At 53.0% G+C, this 21,614-nt stretch overlaps 2 protein-coding genes across 2 annotated transcripts in view; one reads left to right on the forward strand and one right to left on the reverse strand.

Annotated features, from left to right (window-relative positions):
* EIF2B3 (eukaryotic translation initiation factor 2B subunit gamma) overlaps nt 1-9,793 on the forward strand; it is a 100,008-nt gene extending 90,215 nt beyond the window's left edge. The window contains exon 12 of the mRNA XM_061344951.1: nt 9,577-9,793. Coding sequence (XP_061200935.1) covers nt 9,577-9,629 — 53 coding nt within the window. The 3' untranslated portion in view covers nt 9,630-9,793. The remainder of the gene's footprint in view (nt 1-9,576) is intronic.
* The window catches only part of AKR1A1 (aldo-keto reductase family 1 member A1), a 455,840-nt gene that overhangs the window by 415,942 nt on the left and 18,284 nt on the right, over nt 1-21,614 (reverse strand). The window lies entirely within an intron of this gene.

Consider the following 21,614-nt stretch of genomic DNA (forward strand, 5'->3'; position numbering starts at 1 on the left):
TGGAATTTCTTTGGGCTGGGGGTCAGGTTCTCTTTGGTGGTCTGGGATCTGTCTGCGAAGTTCATGACTTACTTCCTGAACTGTGGAGTCTTTCCAGCCCAGCATGTCTCTTCTGACCTTGGCTGGTCCAGTAGTAAACTGGGCGCTCTCTTTTTTGCTGTGAAAGCATGCCATGACTTCCTTTCCCCTGCCCAAGACTTCCTGTATCTTGTGCCAAGCTTTTGGTGTGGCCCTGTAAGTCTGTTTCCATATTCCTCCTTTCATCAAGACTTTGGCTGTGTTCTGTTTGGTAACTTTTCCTGCTTCAAACTCGAGCTTCCATGGCCAGGTTAGGAAAAAAAAACCTCTTTCTCTTGGGTTGGAGCCACCTTTTGTTGCAAGCTGATCACACTTGAGCAGACGTAAGCAGTAGCAGCTGGCTGCTGACCCTAGTCTGGGAGTTACATGGCTAGAAACCTCCTCAGCAAAGCTGCGTACACCTTCCCAGAAACATGAAAAAAACAGAAGTACAGCAGTCCCTTATTCCAGAGCATCAGCCAGGATTCATCAAAGGTAGAAATATCCCTGAATCATCCTACACAGCCCCAGGCAAATCCCACAGTTGACTTTGCTGCAGAACTGGCTGTGTGCTCCCTGCTCTGCTGTACGAGTCCTGGCCACACTGCTCGGGGTACAGGAGCTCTTTGAGCCAGTGTTGCTCTGACCTCCTTTCATAAAATGAACTCCAGTCCCATGCAAGGAGGATGGCAGGAGAACAGCTACCACAAATGATACGCAAACGTAACTCAAACCAGCTCTCGTCCTTTTCCTTCTGTGGAAGAATATGGGCATATTTAGGGTGGTCCAAATGGTACAGCTGGGAGTAATGGGATTGAATTAAACGCAATTTAGGTTGGCTATCTGGAACGTTTTCCTAACGATGTGGTCTGGTAGGCTGTGGGATAATCTCCCTGGGGACATGGCGGGAGACCTCATCACTTAATAATGGGGCTTGGCAAAGCTCTGGACACCTAACTAGAGGGAACACTCCAACACTGGTTACTGGGGTAGATCAGATGCAGCTTAGTATTTTCAACCTGAAAAGAAGTTAGAGACACAGGAAGGGGCAGGTAACTGTCATCTGTGATGTCCCAGTCTCACCTTAACTTAAGCCCCATCACAGCATGGCCAGAGATGGTACTTTTAAGTGCCTCTGTTAAAGTCAAGGTATGGAGTTTAATAAAACTTCTGGATTTGCAAGCCATGCCTCCTGAGAGTCATACTGTTCTCTTCCTACTGCTTTTATTACCATGCTTAAGAAGCATCCACTTTCCTTCCTCTTTGATACTTTAATTTAAGGAATTTGCCAGCAGAGAATTAACAGATGGGCTTTGTGAAGCTACCTCACGCAGGTAGCAGTTTGAAAAACACTTTGGTATCTAAGAAAAAAGAGGTAATTATTAAAGGGGTAGGAAATGGCAGGCAGCAGTTCTGGAAGAACTTAATTGCGCAGAGCATTCAATCACTGTTTTGAAGACAGTTATTAGAATCATGCTCCAGTCTTTTTGATGAACCTATTTTAAAAGAGGAGCTCAAAAGCAGCATTGAAGTAGGACTAGAGGGAGGGAGTGCTGTTGATGGGCCAGTCAAGGAGTCAGATGAGCCCTGGAGTCAGTAAGTACAGTTCCCAAAGGAGTCTCTAGGCCAGATTCAGCAGGGAGTACATTATACATCTGGTATAGGTTATCCAGGAAGAGGCATACACAGTAAAGGGCCTAACCTTTCTTCAAAGCAACACCACGAACAGAGATGGTAAAGACACACACACACAGGATAGAACTAGCAAAACTGACATAAAACTCACCGTGTTATCTCTCACCCTCATCTCTGTTGTTGTTGGGGCAGGGATATTTTATGTGCATTGGGAATTACGGAGCCAGTGTTGTTTAAGGACAGCTTGAGTCATTGCACATCACAAAAGTGCATTACAGGAGTGTTGTTGCCACAAAGTGTATGTTCAGAAAGGGAAAAAATACCAGCATTCAGGATGCTGATGTAATCTTAGCTTGGTATCCTGGTGCATACTTAGTAGCAGCATCACCTCTGTGGTCAGGCTGTAGACTAGAACTTCAGTGTGCTTGTTCCTGTGCAGTTTTTATGCCACCATATATTTTTGTTTTCCTTGATGCTTTGACACAGTCAACACCCAGAATGAGTAGTGCTTGCTGAATGCGGGGGCTTTCCATATTCCTCATTTTCCTGTCTTGTTTCAGTTTGTGTCTCAAACCTTAATTACTGCACACTATGCAAGAGACAAAATCCTTCCTTTCTAAGGCTTTTCTGCAACATTTGTCATCTTAATGCTTCACAACTGTTAACAGCTTCACATTTTACCTCCTCAGTTTGAACATGGTTGTTTTTTTCTCTGTTTTACAGAGACCTGAGAGACAGGGAGATTCCAATCATGTACCCATTCATTTGGACTGGCCAACTTAAGTGCTGAAGTTGCATGTTACATATGGCATTTCCTAGCTATTACAGACTTGACATTCTAGCCTTAGCGTTTTCTTTGTCAGTGTTGGGAGGGAAGGTTCAGTCCACTGAAAAAAGAAACAAGAAAAGTTTTATTATGCAGGATTGGCCCTTGCATGGACCATTAGCAGTGTCAGAAACTTGAACTCCACTGTACTGCTTTTTGCTGCTTCAGCTGATGGGAACTGATAGTGATGGATCATCTTCATTAAAAGGAGCTGGATCTGCAGTGGGACAAGAGAAACTCTTTGCAGGAGGTTTCACAGGTGCCCATGGGTATCAGCAGCCCTCAGATCCACTCCTGGTACTGGGAGGAGAAGGCTGTAGTTATTGTAGACTTTACTGCTCCTATTCCCAGCATTGGCATTGAGCCCCAACTACATCTCCTATGTCCTACATGATCCTGACTTCACAGGTCCATGATATGTCATTGCCTCAGGACCAGAGTCATCCCATTCCTAGGCTTCTCTTTGGTTTTTCCTCTAGTCTTTCTCCCATAGAGAGTTTTGGTTTTCCCTCTTACTTGATTATTCCCAGATATCCACCTGACTCCTCCTCTGGTCTGACCATAGCTGCTATTTCCAGTCCCCTTGCCTAACAGTCCCATGCTCCATTTCCCATCTGGCCCTTGCTCCCTGGCTGTTTTGAGTCAAAACTGCATCCCATTCTGTACCACTGTCGTGCCCAGGCAGGATTGTTCTGGGCACAGGAGGGAAGCAGTTCTGTGCACTGCACTGGTGCGTAGAGCAGGGATAAAAGTGTGGGGGAAGCCCTGCCTTCCTCCTGCACTCCACGTTCGAGAGTGCTCACTGCAGACAGTCCCTGGAGCTTTTAGGTGCCCTCCTGAGAACACGTGCAAACTGAGATTTATTGTTTTTTTTCTTTCCAGTGGCTTATCACATAGCCAAAACTCTGTGGTTTCTCAGAAGAACAGAAAAAGGCACATATCCAGTAAGGACTGGCTCCCATTTCCAGTCATTTTCCAAGTCCTGTTCCAAGCTTGGAGTCCTAGGACTTCTCAATGAAACAGAGTAAGATTGTTTTATTTTAATGAGGGCCAAAGAGCCCATTTTTCTGTAATGTCATCCTCTGAAGGCAGGTACAGTTTATGAAACCTCTACATATGAATGGGTGACTGCTTGTGAGGATGCTTCACCTCAGGCAAGATTTAGCAGGATAGGGGCAGGAAGTAACTGAGGGACTTGCTGGTGCTCTGCATTCAAGTAGTGGTGAGCATCTGCTCTTGCAAGATGCTGAGTACCTCCTGGTGAAGTCTTCAGGAACTGAAAACACTTAGCACGACACAAGGTCGGGATCAGAAAGCATGCTGCAGCACAGATGGGAGTTAGGAAAGCTCATGAAGAACAGACACAGACTAAACAGTGCACACATGTATACTGTGCACTGGGGTGCAAGATGAGCTGGAGATGATGTAGGAATGGTGTAAATTTATAGCAAAACTGATTTGCTCCCTAAAGCAGTTTAACTGCTGAGTGTCTTTGACAAAGATACTGTCGGCGGGTAAAACAGGCATCTCTTAAGTATTTGTCATTTTTGGTCTCAGTGACCATGCAGGGACTACATTTCTAACTGATCCTAATAAGCCTCTTTTCCAAGTTGTATAAAAATGGTTTATCAGTTCTGCCTTAGCAGAGGCATTAAACTTCCCTATAATATCCATTCAGCAACACTTCATCCTCCCCTGTGCCACTGGGGACCGTCACACTTGTGCACACTGTCATTCCTGGCCAGGGAAGTTCAGGCTTCCCAAGTGAGCGGGTTAAACGAGCTGCCACATTCGCAGCATGTCCATTGTGGAGTCTACCCATAAGGCAGCAGTTCCTAACCTTGTGGAAATATTTTTACATGCTCCACGCAGAGAAAATGACCACTTGTGCTCTGCTAGAGCCCAGCCACATGAAAGAGCCAGGAAGAACACCCCAAAGGATGCTGAGAAAGGAAAGGGACCTCTGCTTGCATCCAGCACAGCAGGCAGCAGTATCCAGGAAAATACAGCATCTTTGCCATCTTGGCAGGAAGTGTGGACAGTTTCAGACTGGCATTTCTGAGATCCCTGCTTACATTTGCTGTGAAGTGGTGATAGTCCATGGGAGCACATTGGTCAGTGCAATCCTGTCCCTTTCTTTAACGCTTTGCTAGGACTCTGTACCAGTACTCCAAGTGTGTCCCTCCTCCCTGAGAAGCTTGCTATCAGGCACATCCCAAGCTCACGGTCTCCCATATCCTTTACTAACCTTTTTCATAGGTCCCTGACCAATCACTTTCCCATACACATTTCACTCCGCATCTGTCTGCTCCAAGCCACAGCAAATTCATCTCTCTTCAGGCACTGAATTCAGTGTTGCCTCTTTTACACTCCCAAGACACATCTATTCCCCCAGCAGGTCTGAGGGCAAAGGTGTTAATACTGGTTGTACTGTGAGAAAAGCCTCAGCTGAACCAGGTGAGCACTGGCACTGTGCACTGGATGGTTGCTGGGATGAGGTCCCTGCTGCCTGCTTGTTCCATGGGCTGGAGACCCAGGATGGGCCAGAGCTGATCTACGTGAAGATTCCACCAGCTCCATTCCCAGTGCCCTTGGGGTGAGTTGCTCATCCCACCCCTGGGAGCAGCAGGGGCACCCAGCTGATGGGCAGCATCACTCTGGAGACCCTCCGGCACAGAGACATGGCACTTCAGACAAATCTGTGAGGCACTGACAGCCTTTAGGGCCACAGCGTGGTCACCCCTGATCTCCAGTGATCCTGTAAGTACAGTGTAGCTGTGGAGTGAGCAGGCCTTGACTGGAAAGCCCCACTGCTCTGTAAACACAAACAAATCAGCCCCCATCACCTGCTTCCCTTCTTTATCTCTACATGTAATTTAAAACACCCTCCAGCCTCCCAAAGTCAAGCTTCAGCTGCTTCCCATCCCCTTAAGCCCCTTTAGTTCCTTTCCCCCCACTCCCAACCTGGCTGCTTTTCCAGGGCCAACCATCACTGCAGAGACAAGTTGCTCTTCTCTCCCACTCTCTGATCCTTTCTGTCCTGGGTGAATGTGGTAGGAACCACCCACAGCGTGTTTTCGTGCATGCGTTTCTGCAGCCTCCCCTCCCCCCTGCCTCGTTTTTTAAGTTAAACTATCTCTTGCTTTAAAGAGAGCAAATACACAGCAGTGGCTTTCATCACTGCTGTATAATAGAGCAGTAATTCTGTGCCAGGGACTGTTTTCTATTTTATTTTAAAGGGTTTATAAAACAGTGTATGTAATTGAGTGAGTAAACTGAACGTTTTCTGGAGCCCCTGAGGGCTGGAACTTCGTGGTGGTCCTGGGCCTAGGCCCTAACCCTTTTTTTTTCCCCTCTCTCTCCTTCCCCCCCCCTCCCTTTCCCCTCCTTCCCCTCCTCCTTTACAACCCAGCGTTGCCACCAGCAGCAGCAGCAGCAATCTGTCTGGGGCTAATTGAGCAAACAACAAGGAGATGCTTTCACATGGCTTTTAAAGGAATGCTCCGGCATCCCCTTTCTGCGAGCAGCTTGGCAGGAACCTGCCAGGAAAGCTGGGGAGCAGGGCTCCCCGGGTGCTGGTGGGGTTTGTGCTGGGCCTGTGCGCAGTCATTTCCGCCCCTCTGTTTATTTGCATTACAATTTGGTTTTAGCCAAGCACCAAAAGCTGCACGCTGCTCCCCAGCTCGCCTTGTGCGTATGTTTTTAAGGGGTTAGTGTACAGTATGTGTAAACAAATGTCTTCCAAAGCAGGAACGCATCTCTAACGAGTGACAGGTTTTTGATTTAGACTCAGTAAAATCCCCGTGGACGCTGGGTTCAAGAGCCCAGGCTGGCTTCAGGCTGGGCTGCATCAGCAAGTTGAAGCAAAGTGCTAATCAGGAAGGTTGAATGTGTTGATCAGCTCTGGATTCGCTTAGCACCAGATGCTCCCAATCTGAGAAGATCTAGTTGAACATGATTTAAGGTTGCGGAGTCCAACTCTAAGGCTTTCTGAAAGTCCTTTCTCTAATCCCACTTCTTTCTATGTGGGCTGAATGCATCTGTAACCCTGCCAGTGTCAGATAAAAGGCAGCCTGGTAAGAAATCCCTAATGGGGAGCTAGGGAAGGAGAAGGGAGCTGAACAGCTAAGCATGTGAGGTACTTCTCCTTCCTCCCCCAGAGTTTCAGGCAGAGTTTCTGCATGAACTGAGCTTGCTGGTACCAGCCAGACCCACTGGCAACTGGCAGCCGCGGCTGATAATGAAACGCTATCTGCTGCTCGGCTCTCTGGCACACACAGTGGAGTCTGAATTCCCTTCCCTCTGCAAGGAGGGCTTTGGGAAGGGAAGAGGGAAGCAGGGTGAATCCTTATCTGCCTATCACATCCCCTCAGGGTGCGGAATCAGGCTTTGTTTCTAGCAAAACCATTCCTCTTTATCACTTAAACTTAAAAATCTCAAAGATTTAAGGCAGGCACATTCATGTGTTTTCTTTTCGCCTGTGCTGGGAGAAATGAGTTTGGTGATTTCATGGGAGTCTGAAGTAGCAGTGACATACCAGGCAGGCTGTGTGTGCCCACTTTGGGAAACCTGGTCAACATGGATCAGAACGCAGAGGGATGGAGATGAGGGAATGCATGCTTTGATTTCCTGTGTGCCTTTAAATTCTTTAAACTCATTGCTGCCTCAGTTTCCCCATCTGTAAAATAGGAGTGATCTTATTTGCCCACTTCCAAGTAGTCTTTTGGACTCCTCAGGTATAAAATGCAAGATACAAGTCAGTGCACAATACAAACAGATGGTACCACCTCTGCCACAAAGTATGTGACAGGCCCCATCCCACCCAGCTCTGTGTGTTTAGGACAGTGCAGGATGCTGTCTGAAACGAAACAAGAAGTTCCTCATTAAAAAGTGTTGCTACAGATAACCTATATATAGACCCATAAATTGACATGGCTTTTTATAAGCCTAGATGAAGGCATGTTTAATCTGCGGAGGCATAACGTAATTACTGTCACTGGATGGTAGCCAGGGTCTTATTCACATCATAGAAATCAACATGATAGGTAGTCTGCTTGGAGGAGGTTCAGGAATGGAGTCACAGGAGTTGCTACAGGGCCTGTTTGAGATATATTGGGAAAGTTGTTGGGGGTGAGGAATGTTACAGCAAGAAGTGCTGCAGGTTGGATTTGAGGTACCTTGGCAAAGCTGTGTGGGGTCTAGGACGGGAGGAGAGAGGTGCTGACGGCTGGACTTGGGGCTGTTGGCAGAGCTGTGCTGCAGAGGTGGTGTGGTGCTACCTACATCACACTTGCACCTGGCACTTGTACAGTCAGTCCCTGATTTTCCTGAGCACTGCATCCACCTCTGCTCGTCCTGCCCAAAGTGCTGGAGGTGGGGCTCCACATTGCAACTTCAGGATGTTAGCATGAGGCTCCAGGATTCATTGTCATTTGTCACTGAATACCCTCAGCAAAGAGCTAAATGACTCAAACTGATGCTGAAGATGAGAAGCAGCTCCTTGATCCCCATATTCTTCCCTTCATGAAGGGTCTCTGTAAGGAGGTGGTGTGGCTAACCCAGGCTGAGGAGACAGCAGGATCCGTACGTTCACAGGATTATCTTGCCACAGTCCAATATTCCTTGAAGTCTGTAGAGCAGGTTTTGATCAAACCCTTTCTGAAGCACTGGTTTGCACGGTACAAAGGTAATGCCTTGAATTTTAAACCAAGTGAAACATCGTGTTGGCCCAGCCAGCCTGGGGATTGCCAGGAATTTCTTCATTTAGCCAAAGGTGGCATGTTTGTTGTTTTGCAGCAGTCTTGCAAAATCCACTCCCCTGAGGGGAGGAGTTTTAGGTGGGTAAATAAAACACAACCAGCTCTTTCCATCATCCTTGGCTATCTACCCCCACTACTATGTAAGATGTGGGGGACAACACAGCCTCCATCAGTGTATCCCAGCACCTCTCAAGCCTTGAGCTTTATCCCAGGCTCCAGAGCCAGTTGTTATTCCTAATGTGCAGAAGGGGAGATGGAAAGCCTGAGGGCATGGGTCAAACCACCTGAGCTCCACCTGAATAGGTGTCCAGCTCCCAGAGAGCAGTGTACATTCACCACCACCCCCATGGTACCCTGAGGACACTCACTTCGAGCACACCAGCTTTGTGTCATGCTCTGAGGCCACATGCTTGATGGGGGGAGTTAGGCACTGGGCTTTCAGTTACATGGTTTTATTATTTTAGCTTCAAACCCCTTATTTGCAGTCCTTCCCTGACAAGCTGCTTTTGCATTTTAAAGGGAAGGCTCTTTCAGTGGTGCATTAACAGTGCTGGGGCAGGCACTGGCACATGAATGTGTCCGCTGGGGCTGTGCAGAGCTCCTGGGAACAGGCAAAGGAGTGACCTTGTGGAACTGGCCCCTCCAACATATTTGCTCCACAAGTAGTCTGAGAAGGGCTGTCCACTGTTCCACTTAGAGGTGATAACAATGCTCAGAGACCTTGCTTCACACAGATACTTTTGCAGAGGCTCCATGCAGAGCCTAATCCAGGAGGGAGAAGTCAAATTTCAATTACAAAATAAATAAGTTCTTTCTTTTCAGATGCTAGGTTGAGATCTCAGGGGTTGCTGAGAGGATCTCACCCTGCTTCGGTGATGGCCCCAGGTGCTCAGCAGCCCCTTTCCTGGGCTCACGGCGCTCTTCAGGGCCGGGTGCATTACTGATCTCTAATTTTATGTCACATCTCCACATCGGATGTGGAGGGTTCTTCGACTCAACCAAGGATTACACCTGTCAGCAGCAGCTGTGACTTCCGTCGGGGCTCTCTTGTTTAGTAGTGACACATACATGTGAAAACTCATTAGGGAAGCCTCCTGATGTTTAGTCAGTTGTTTAGGCTCTTGCCATGTGTGTGGGATTGATGCTGGAGTCCACAGAAAGGCAGCGAATCCGTGTTTGAGCTCCCCAGAATCTGCTTTTCTCATTTGTTTTATCGTTGCAGATTTGCAAAATGCGAGGTCTGAAGCACTGTGGCAAACTCAATTCCTCTTCTCTTCCTCCCTCTCTCTCTCTTTTCAGCCAAACATGTTAATGAAGTCATTGTGGGCACCGAACAGCTGATGGAGATATAACCGGAGTAGGTTTTAAAGATGATTTTATGGAAGCCAGGAGCAGAACCAGATGTTCGAGCATCGTAAGATCATCCGAACACATCAGCACTGGCACGGTTTACCCTGTCATTGCTCCTTTCCTGTGCAGCTTTATATTTATGTCTTAATAAAGCAGTATTTGCAGAGCGGTGTGTCCGCCAGCCCTTCCCCCCTCATTGGGATGCACGTGGGTTTGTGCCGGGTAATATGGGTTCCTGCGCCCGCCGAACGCACTGTACTTTTCCAGCAGAAGGGACCACACAGACTGTGCCCACTCCAAAGAATGACTTAGCCGCCCTCCCTGCGGTGTAAACCACGTCCCTGCAGCCCTGCACCACCATCCCCGAGCCTGGGAGAGACCGCGCGGGATGCGGCTGGTGCATCTCATCAACGCAGCAGGCGGGCAGCGGAACACAGCCGTAATGAGGGCTGCTCTTTGCAGCCTGGTGGCTCTGCCAGCCTCCTCCTCCTCTCTCTCAGGATGCTGCCCCATAGCACAGATGGGTTTAAGCTGCGCCTCTCCTCTCCTGTACTGCAGTTGAGGAGCTTGGCACCCATTTCCATCAGGGCTGAGTTTAGGCTGTTACTTTGAAATCCTGCCCAAGAGCAAGTATGTGAGAGGGATGGAGGAGTTTGGAGAGGAAGTGGGGCTAAACCCTGGGTGCTGTGCCTTATTTTGATGGTTCTTTCACTTGTCAGTCCGACATTCCTAATCCCAGGCAAGAGATTCCCTCCCCACATCTAGATGATCTGTGGATGACTCTACCTACATCTGTGCGATGAGTCGAGCGTGCTAATGTGAAACGCATAGCCTTGTGGTCAGGGGTTGTGCCAGGATTGTAAAGCACCTGGATGGGATTGAAACACAAGCTGTTCTTTAACGTTTATAAATTGGACACAAGTTCCTACCTAAAAGCTGTTTATTAGAATCTGGTAGGATTCAACGGGACATTTATCTGCCCCTGGCAGTTTGACATCCAGAGGTGCTTACAGCAGCTGGCTGGGATGATATTTCATTAACTGAAGTGATAAATTTTAGATGTGTGCTTCGTGGGCACCAGCGTCCCCTGAGGAAAATTACCATTTCCTAGCTAATTTGACAGGAGAGGGATTATAATCCAGACATTCCCTGAGTTCCATAAACAAAATCCCTTCTCTAAGGGACCAGATTGGAATGGAAAGTGTGGGTAAGGATGAGCTTCGAAGCCTTTGACAAGCTGCAGAAAGAAGGAACGTGCTGCAGTTCAGCTCCAGCTTCGTGCTAGAGGTTTTTTGCCTCGCGTATGTGTGCAAACATGTTCCTAAGGTACGGAGCCTTTTTCATCCAAGGATCTCAGAGGCTTCACAAAGGTTAATTAAAGAGAGTTCTTGTCTCTGTGTGCGGCAGGGAGCGAGGCATCCATTTTGGGTGTGTAGAAACAGAAGCAGAGGGGAGTGTAATTACCTGGCTTTGCATTTAGCCAGAAAGCTGTGGCAAAGCCCAGAGAGGTCCGCAGGGACTTTTGACTTAAACACAAAGCCTTCTCCCTTTCTGTTTCTAGGATACATTTTAGCTTCTGAAAAGTCCACATCCCCTTACTTAACAGCTACAGCTTTACCTCCTTGTGCCTTAATTATACGTTGAAGTCTCAGTCCTTTTGTTTAGCTAATTTAAGAAGAGGGTGGGGGGCTCTTTACTGTGTCGGTTAGAACTTAGCATTAATTTAGTGTTCTCTGACACTTGAAAACCTGGCCGGGATTTGAGGCGTTTTCTTTTCCTTTTTGCCTTTTACGACCTGCAGGTGTTTGGGGTGAGATAAAAGTAGATCCCAAAGTGAGATTTCACAGCACAAATTATCAAAGTGAAGATTCACTCTTGATGCATTCGACGTGTGTGGCAGTAATTATGAAAAATAGTTCGGGATAATAGGGCCTTCAGGAATCCCAAGGCGGGCACTGGGAGGTTAACCCTTCCTCATCTAACCTGGTCTCCACACTGCTGTCATCATCAGGTGAGCAGAGGATGGGTTGAGTCAGGAAACTTCAGTGATAAATGCTACTGTCTTCAAGAGAACTGAGGAGGCGACCAAGGAAATGGAGTTCTGTTCCCAGTTATAGATGTGACTGTTGGTCCTGTGTCCTACAGACCTTCAGGAAGGTGTTGCTGGCTGGGCTGCTTATCAGCTGTGAAGAATGGGTCACCTCTCAGGGAGCAAGCAAGTCTCCTCACTGTGCTGCTCTGTCACACCCATGCAGCAGACTGTCACAGCCCGTGCCCATCACAGTGCTATTGACACCAAGTTGGTTCTTTATAGACAATGTTTCTCTGAGATGGAACTTCCCAGCTCTGTAGGTGCTGGTGCTTTTGCTTGTCCTGAGCAGATGTACAACTGGGGTTGATGTGAGAAGGTTCTTGCAGTGGCATGCCACATGCTGCATCTGCACGTGGTGAAGCAGAGGCTTGCCATGATGCCCACTGAGGTCCCCATCCATCAGCACCTCTGGCTCCTGGGTGTCACTGGGCAGTGCCCTGGGCAGCAGGTTGGTGTGGGTGCAGAGCCCAGCAGCAGTGTGCGCACACTGCACCCTACTCCTTCCTGTGAGTCTTGCACCACTATTACACCATGATGCGGGCACCTGAAGCTTTGTCCCTTGCCCTGGCTCCTGTGAGAGGTGAGTACCACCTGCAGCAGCTCTGCAGCAGTGTCCTTCCCAAGACGTGCAGGTGGGTCAGGAAAATTCAATGCACAAATACAGGCTGGGTGCAGAATGGATGGAGAGCAGCCCTGAGGAGGACTTGGGGGTATTTGTCAATGAGAAGCTCAACATGACCCATCAGTGTGCACTTGCAGAAAGCCAGCCTTCTCCTGGGCTGCATCCCAAGGAGCATGACCAGCAGGTCAAGGGAGGAGTTTCTCCCTGTCTGCTCTGCTCTCATGAGACCCCACCGGGAGTCCTGCGTTCAGCTCTGGAGCCCCAAAACAAGAGGGCTGTGGACTTAGAGTGGGTCCAGAGGAGGCCACAAAGATGCTCCAAGGGCTGGAGCACCTCTGCCATGGAGACAAGCTGAGAGCTGGGTTTGTTCAGCCTGGAGAAGAGAAGGCTTTGGGGAGACCTTAGAGCAGCTTCCAGAGCCTAAAGGGCACTACAAGAAACATGGGGAGGTTCTTGTACAAGGCTATGTAGTGACAGGACAAGGGGGAATGGCTTTGAGCTCACAGAGGAGAGATTTAGTTTAGATAATAGCAAAAAATTACTCACTTTGAGGGTGGTTACAGGAACAGGGTGCCCAGAGAAGCTGTGGCTGCCCCATCCCTGGCAGTGTTCAAGGCCAGGCTGGACAGGACTTGGAACAACCTGGTCTAGTGGACCAGGTGTACCTGTCCATGGCAGGGGGTTAGAATTGAATGAGCTTTAATGTCCCTTCCAACCCAAACCATTCTGTGATTCTGTATGTGCAACCAAACCCATTTGCAAGACACAAGACTTGTGAAAAGCGTTTGTTGGATGGTTACAGATGCCAGAGCCATGGGTCTCCTCCCTCAGCCGTTCATGTTTGCTTTTGTAGGTGATGGTTGTGATCATTCAGGAAGCAGCAGCAAATCTGATCTCTCCTGCCGTCAAACCTATGTGGAAGGCTCCCATCTTCCCTGCAGCCTTGGAGCAGAGCCACATGAAGGGCATGCAAGCAGGCAGTCATTCCGTGGGACAGTGGGCTGCCCACCTCAGTGGTATTCAGATGGACACAAAACCTTGGCACCAGGCTTTGATCTCACTTTTGGGACTCTTGTTCGGTTTGTGGGCAGGAAGGAGAGAGGAGCACCAGGCTGAGCAGCTGCATGGCCTCAGGTCCGCAGGTCTGGCTCCCCCATCATCTATCAAGTTGATGCTGTGTGTGCAGCCCTAGCAGCAGGACTCTCCTGAACCTCTTGGAGCTGGGCATCATGAGGACTCAGTAGTCTTTTCCTGCTTCCAGTCTCCAAGGTTTATCCTGCAGAGTCATGTTGCTCCTTCTGGCTTTCTTGCTAGCTTCTGCACCCTGCTTTCCTTCCTCTGGCTGCCTGGAAAGAGTGGCCATCCCCATGCCCTGCCCATCCTTTGGACTTTGCTCATGGGACCTTCTTGTCCCAGGAGACCAGAACTTTCCTTACAAACCCTACAGGTCTAGGGAACACCAGTGTTCTCAGGAGGTGCTTTGCTGCCTCCACACTGTCCCAAATCTGCAGTGAGAGCCAGTAGCTGCTCTGGTCCCTGCCCTGGTGTCTTGCCATGGGGGGGGCTAGATCATTCTCCATTTGGGGCTCACAGAGAGCACGTTGTGCATGGTGTAACCCAGAACCCGGGTACCGCTGGTCCTGGGATATCACAGTGGCCATCAATGCCACCCTCCTGTCACCCTGCCCATTCCTGTGGCCTTTGGTCACCTGTTTTAAAGCACTGGAGACTGCAGCGGGCTGTTGGAGCTAGGTCCCTTGGCACTGCAGTCTGCCTACCATGCCCCATCCCAGCCTCCCTGGTGCCATGGGGGCAGGCAGGGCACGGGGCCCTCCTCACCGAGCAACCAATCTGGGGCCATGGAGATTCCCTGGCAGGGTCCAGCACCCGGAGGATCCCCCCAGCACCTCTGCAGCCTCTTGCTCCCAGGCGGGCAGCTGATCCCTGGATCCTGTCAGGTTTCACTCCATCTCCCGGGAGCCAAGGTCCACAGCGTGCCTGTGCCTCCCAGACGGGCCGGCAGACGAGAACTTCCTTCCAGGCCCTATAGACAGACATTTTATATACGTTAAAATACGTGTGTATATAAATATGGAAAGCAAGAGCTTGGGAGAGCTTGAGTCTAAATAAACTTGTATGTTTAAGGCTTTTAAAATGCTAATGCTGAAATTCAGGGGAGGGGGGAACGCAAGGGGATTGTTGGACTGAGCACCAGGACAGCTGATGGGCTTGGATCGGTGCCTTTACAATTCAAGGAAAAAACGGGATAGTTTTGGGGAAGGAAAAAAGGGATTTTCTTGTTTTTGTTTTTAGTAGAAAATAAAAGAAGCTGCCTTCTTATTTGCCTCCCTCCCCCAGCGCCGGAGCAGCGAGCGACTGGTGTTGTATGCATAAGCTATTCCTTTGTGCAACATCTAAATGGTTAATTGTGTTTGAGGAAGATGTACGGGCGAATGGAGGGACCACCCAGCAAGAGACAGACAAGAAAGAGCGATCTCTGAAATGTTTAACCAGAGAGAGAGCAAAGTTGTTTAAAAATATTTAATTTACAACATTCCACACTGCTGATTATAAATTGGCCGTCCAAAAACACTGCTGCGTGCGGGGAGGGATCCAGGCAGCATGAAACAAATTCTTGTGATTGTTTTTCCTGTCTTCCTCCCTCCTTTCCCTGGGGAGTTTAACCCCGCGGCGGGATGTGGGTCACCCCAAGGCAGTGATGGACCCACCAAAGTCCCCTCAGGACCATGGTTTCTGGTGAACACCTGCACACGGGGCTGGCACACACCCCCTGGCTGCACGCAGCCTGACAGTGCTGGAGAGCTGGGAGGGATGGTGAGGGATGACCGACTGGTGATGCCAGCAGCAGAGATGGGTGCATTTGAGATGTCCCGCAGTCCCTTCCCTCTGATTTTCATCCCAGCACTGAGATTCTCCCAGAGCATCCAGCCATGCTTCCAAGCAAGGAAGCTGGGGAATCCTCCAGTGATGGGTTGGGAGACTCAGGGAGCCAAACCTCTGCCTGCCTGTGAGAGGTCCCTCACCACCTCTGGGTTGGTGATGCTCAGCTGCATTGCCCAGCAATTCCCAGTGGCTCTGAGAAGGAGCTGGAACCTGGGTCCTCGCAGGGTCATTGAGCAACAGCGGCGTCTCCCCCCGCATGGGCCTTTCTGCAAAGAGGGTGTTTGGTGCCAGATGCCGGGAAGAAGGGATTTGGCCGTGCTCTGCTCGCTGATCCGCAGTTGGCTTCGATGAACCCAGCCGCCCCAGCTCTGCTTCCCTCATGCAAGGGGCTGGAGCTGCTCTGCAAGGAGGGACGGTTCCCTCTGAGTGGTGGCCAGGCCGTCCCTCCATCACTTGGGATCTGCTTCCACAATGATCTCCTTTCCAACCTTCATGGCCCCTGTTCCCAACGTGGTGAGGAAGGTTTGGGAGAGCAGGCTCCCGGGCTCCTTACTGTGCTGCTCCAGACCAAGCAGGCAAAGGATGCACATAGTGAGGGTCAGCCCCCTTCTTCCCCAGCCAACACCAACCCTTACGGACATCACCCGCGGGTTTGGAGAGCCACCATGCCCATAGAGTACCGGGGAACAGGGGAGATGCACAGACCCTTGGCTCGTGATCCCATGCTGCAGAGGGGATCTGAGAGAAGCCATGATCCAAAAGCAGTGCTGCTCTTGCTGCACATCTCTCCCTGATCCTTGCAGATCCAGCCTTGGGGAGCGAAAGCCCAGGCCTTTCACACCCTTGCAGCCCCATAGCCCTGGCCATGCAGCCAGCCCCCTGGGAGCCCAGTGGAGCCCCAGCCAGCAGGAAGGACAGGAGCCTGCCTGCTCCCGCTGTCTCCCCCAGCAAGAAGGGCACAGGGAGGGCTGCAGCGCTGTTTGCCGGGGTTTGCCACACGTTTCCCACCCCCTAATCACTGGGGAAGCCCCACGGGGCCACCTGGGCGCTGCCTCGCCATGCAGCGGAGCCCTGCGTCAGCCCGAGGAGCCCGGCCTGGGTTTGGCTGCTTGCCCCCGTGGCGAGCTCGGCTCTCGGTGGCTGAACCGCTCCGGGCCCTGCCAGCCCCAGCAGGAGAGCGGAGACAAAAGAGCTTGTGTCCTGCTGCCAGGAGCCGGCCCCGCCGCGCGGCCGCCCGCCCAATTCAACCGTGCCCGCTTCCCATGCGGCCCCTGCACCGCGCACCAGCCCCGGGGACCCCCGCTCTGCGCGGCCTCCCTGCGGCGCTTGGGCACCAGGCTCCATTGGTACCCCGTGAGCGCACCTCCGATGGGCCGTGGTGGGAGGGCTCACCCCGTCCCTAAGCTTCCCAGGCTCACAGCACCCATCAAGTAGTGGGCTGCTGAGCATCCCTCCCTATTCCTGCTCCCCACAAAGTGCTGGGTCGGGATGGGACCTGTCAGCAGCAGCCACTGCAGCAGCGGGAGCATCCCCACGCCCCGTCCCGACCCGCGGGGCCGGTGTCACATCCACTTAGCCGGCTCCGAAAATCCCTCGCCCTGACACCTTGTTAAATACCCACCAGGGGTCACAGTTCCTGGGTTTCTTTTTCCTGCTTTTCCTTTACCCCGCTGAGACGTTTCGGTTGGCAGGAGCTCCCCCCCCCCCCCTCTATTGGGTATCTTTCGGGGAACAAGAAACCTAGATCACTTACAAATTAATTTGGAGTTAAACCTACAGAAAATGAGAAACATGCTGCTTTGCAGGAGAGAGCGCTTGGCCAGCGGTCAAGACAAATACATCCAAACCGCTTCATGCAGCGGCCGGGAATGGGGGAATGGGGGGCTGCGCGCTCAAGGTAGCCGTCGGCTGCATCCGGGTGCGTTTTAATGGGGCCACGGCCTTTCCTCCCAATTAAAACCGGAGCAAACGAACAAAAGGGACAACCTGCTCCCTGGAGCACGGAGGGGATGCAGGGAAGGAGGAGGTGTGAAGGGCAGTGATGCAGGATGGGGGTCAGTGTATCGGTGTACCCCACTATCTTTGCTGATGGGATTGGGACTGGCTGCAGGCACCGCTTTGCCCCATGGCATATGGATGCTTTTGCATCCATCGCCACGTCCCCAGGGCCACAGCAGCTTGCAGCAAGGCTGCTTCCCAAGGGGACACAGTGTGATGTAGGGCACCCCAAGCCCCCTGGCAGCCCAGGCGCTCCTGGAGGGTCTTGGATATGGGTCTGGCCACCGCTGTGCATTGTGTCTGCGCCGGGAGGGGGCCGTGTGGGGGATGCCGGAGCGGCGGAAGAGCAGTGATAAGATAAAAGGTCTGCTTTCCCATGCCGAGGAGCCGGGGGGTTGGATGCGGGGCGAGCGCCGAGGCCACCCAGGTTTCAAGCACTCGGCCTCGGCGCCTGACCCCGGCACATTCAGAGAGCACTTCCTAAATTTGTCTCCTGTGTTCCTGACTCACAAGCAATTTCCTCACCCATAAAACGGCGTCAGCATGAAAGGACTGGCCGGGACACCAATTACTTGTCACCGTTTTACCACCCCGCTGCTCACCGGTTCGTAGCCCCCGGCGGTGCTGGGACAGGATCTGATCCCTCCCCGTGGGGAGCCCTTCTGCCCTGCTCATCCAAGGGGATGGGGCAGTCGGGGTCCCCTTTGCCGTGGGGGTGGTACCATGGGGCACAGGCGTCCCCAGTGCCTGGCACCTGGTGATGCACCCAGGATGAACCTGAGGGGATCTCCCAGCCCAACCTGCATCAGGGAGACCTCGACCATCCCCAGGCCCTTCAGCCCCATGCTGGTGGTGTCCCCGTGCTGGCGCTATCCCCACGCTGTTAAAGATGCTCCTATTTGGCTGCAAGGCTCCATCATCACCACCACGGTGCTGATTCACAGCCAGTGGCACAGACTCACGCTGGCACAAGGCACTGGCATCCAGGCGCCTCCATGCCCTGCCTTGTCCCCTCTCCCTGTGCCTCTGTGCCACCTCATCTGTCTATCCCCAGTCCCCAGCGCTGGCACACCCGCAACTGCTTCCATGCCCAGGGGATGCGGATGGGGACAGGCTGGTGCAGAGGGGTAGGGAGTTGTGGGAAGGGTCTGAGCACAGCCAGAACCCCTTGGAAGCTGTCACCGGCTCCCGGGAATGGGGACGCTCTGGGCAGCTGTGGCTGCAGCCCGACCTTCCCCAGCAGCAGCAGCAGCAGTTGCCCACCCTCCCCGCAGCAAATCGCTCCCGGCTTCGTGCCGGCAGCGGGCGAGGTTTGCCCAGGGCCTGGCGAGCGCCACGGCGGCTGCTAAACGGGTTTTATGGTGGGATTTAGGGACTTTTCTGCCGGGTAATTGATTTGCCCTGGCAGTAAAAGATCAAGGCAGGGGCTCAGACGGTGGCTCCCGGCATCTGCCCACCGGGCGGGCCAGAGCGCGGGCAGCTCAGGGCATGGCCGGGGCCAGCGGTCCCCAATGCCACCATGCAGGGTGTGGGGTGCCAGGGCCCCGCAGTGATGGGGTGAGCCCTATGGTCCCGTCCAGGATCCCCCTTGCAGCCCCCTCCCTCCTCACATCCTCGCATCCCCCTCCCCAACCCCACCACAAAACAGCCCCCAAAGGAGACAAAAGGGGCTGTTTGGGGACCTGCCACCTGCTAGTCCCCATCCTACAATACCGCAGTAAAGAGGCACCAAACAAAGGCCTTAAAATCCTAAAGGGGCCCATTCATTAGGGTGACAAAGGGGGAAAGAACTACATTATCATAATTAATCCCGGTGCTGGCGGTGGGTGGCAGGGCTCTCTGTCTTCCAAGGTGGTGTGGGGACGGCCGGTGTCACCACGTCCACATGCTATTGTGCACTGTGGCCTTGCTGGGCTTAGGCGGGTTTTAAGCTCTGTAAACACTGCGGGACCCCCCCCACGGCTACCGGCGATGCCGCCCTGCTCCCCGGCCCCTCCCCAGCCCTGTCTGTTTGTCTGCTGGCTGCAGAACCCCCCCCCAGAATCCCAGGGCTGGGATGGGATCCGTCCATCCGTGCCCCTCCGTGCACCTGCCCTAGGACTGCTGGGGCTGGGGAAGAGCCTGGACCCCCGGGTCCCACTGGTGATGCTGGGACAGGAGCTCGCTGGCCATGTTCCCTGGGCTGTGTCTCCAGGTGGGAAGTGGCACGGACCCTTCTGCTCCTTTCCCAGGGCTTTCCCTGGCCTTGGAGGTGGGGATTTGTCCCTTTCCTGCTATCTCAGTCCTATCTGCGTGGACCAGGTGGACTCCAACTTGAGGACCAGCCTCTATCCCTTCTTTTTAGCCTCCTGCTGTTGGGGAGGTGCAGGGAAACTGAGGCACAGTGCAGTACAGGGATGCGTGTGGGGGTTTATGGGGTATGTTAATATCCTCCCTGTAATCCCCTCTGCTGGATGCTGCCCTTCTGCATCCCTACAAACAGAGCATCCCTTTGGGACACAGCATCCCTTGGGACACACCGGTGCTGGCTGGGGGAAACAATGGGGCACGATGGATGTATGATACCACCCATACATCCGGGAGGCTCTCTTGGCACCTCCATCTCTGCAGTCACCCCTATGGGGTCCCAGCACTGGGTGCAGCACAGCGTGGGGGTCCCCGGGAGCCCGCTGCTGGCGCAGGGCCGCAGCCGGGCGGGCTGTGCCGGTGCTTGGGAGAGCACCATCTGGTTTCCAACTAACAAACGCCCGGCGCTGGCTCCCGGCAGAGGAGTTGCTGCTGCGGCGGCGGCTGTTTACAGCGTGCCGAGGCTCTGGCACGTCCCTGCCAAGTCCCCTCCGCTTTCCCCGCTGGCCGCAGGGCTCCGGGGCTCATGGCGGCCCCGCACAGCCCCGCTCCACGCCCCGGAGGACGCCGCTGCCTGCCGGGGCCGTTGTCCTGGGCTGCCCTTCCCCGAGGAGCGCCCGCTGCGGCGTGGATCCTGCCCGCGGGGATTTTCCCATCCTCTGCCCTCGACGGGGTGGGACGCCCGGAGTGCGGACAGGGTGGACCCGCAAGCCGCGCTATTCCCGCTCCGGGTGCCCAGTGGGTGCCGTGCCCTGGCTCCCGCCGCGTCCCATCGGCCCTCCCCGGCATCTCCCCGTGGCAGGGGCAAGGGATGGCACTGGGTGGCCCCGGTATGGGGCAAAGCCCCTGGCTCCCGCCTCGCACCCTCAGCTCTCGCAGCCACCGGTGCCACAGAGACACTGCGCAGGGTGGGGGCTGCGCGGAGCCATTTGCCTTTAATTGAATTTATTTGTTACAACCCCAAACAATGTAAAGCAGGCTTCTCCCAGGCTCCAGCTGCCTGCCTGCCCATTAAAATACCATCTAGAACAGCAAATCCCCCCTCCCGCCTTGATATAAAACAGCCGGTCAGCAAGAAGCAGTGAGCAAAGCGTTCCCTGCATACAAGCTGAGACCCTGCTCCCCATCCCACTGCCCCAAGGCCTCCATGTCCCCTCCTGGGATGCTCCAGGGGAAATAAGTGCCCTGGAGGGAGACCCACAGCTCAGAGCAGACCCGCTGTTCGGGAGCCCATCACCGTGGCGTCAGGGCGGGGGCTCTGTCCTGCCCACAGGCGTTTTCCAGTTGGGATTTCAATCCCTGTTGGCGTGGCAGGATCTGGCCCTGTCGCTGGGGTGGTCACCCCTCCCGCAGAGCAAGCAGGAGTGCCAGGGATGGCCCTGGCACAGCCAGTCGTGTGTGGTCCTCACAGGAGCTTGGTGCTGGTATGGGTGAGGCGGGATGGGGTCAAGGAAGCTTGTCCTGCAGCACAGGGAGCCCAGACCCCAGGGGAACCCTTGGTGCCCTGAGATGGGGCAGATCCAGCTCAGCCCTGGGCTCCAGCAGACATCAAGCACGTCTCCATTGACCATCCCACAACTTTTCCATAGATATTGATGCCATTTCCCAGTGTAGGGCACGAACAGGAGAGCCCCAGGTGGAAGCCAATGGTGACAGATAGGAAACAGATGCAGAAGGTGGGCCAGGGGAACCGGTGGTGCTGGAGGGGAGATGACAACTTAGTTCTCCAAGATGAAGCTCACAAAAGGCAGCAGCTGCCCAGCAGTGGAGCGGGTCCACGGGGGAAGTGGAACGGTGGAGCTGTTAATAGCCATCAGGCAGCAGAAGTGCTGAATAGCCATTTCCCTTCTGTATTTGGGGACACGCCAGATGCTACAGGCCTATCACTGGACGAGGGAGAAACCCTTTACACGCCACTGGGGCCCAGGAGAGCTTGGCAGCCATGGGTCAGGGGTGCAGAGGGGCTGCCTGAGGAGCTCACCTCATTTATTGGGGTCTCTCCCGTTTTGGGCCAGGAAAGAGGTG

Source organism: Neopsephotus bourkii, unplaced genomic scaffold, assembly GCF_033783945.1.
Source record: "Neopsephotus bourkii isolate Nb327-2 ecotype Australia unplaced genomic scaffold, CSIRO-AGI_Nbou_v1 NB_234, whole genome shotgun sequence".
Taxonomy (NCBI): Eukaryota; Metazoa; Chordata; class Aves; order Psittaciformes; family Psittacidae; genus Neopsephotus; species Neopsephotus bourkii.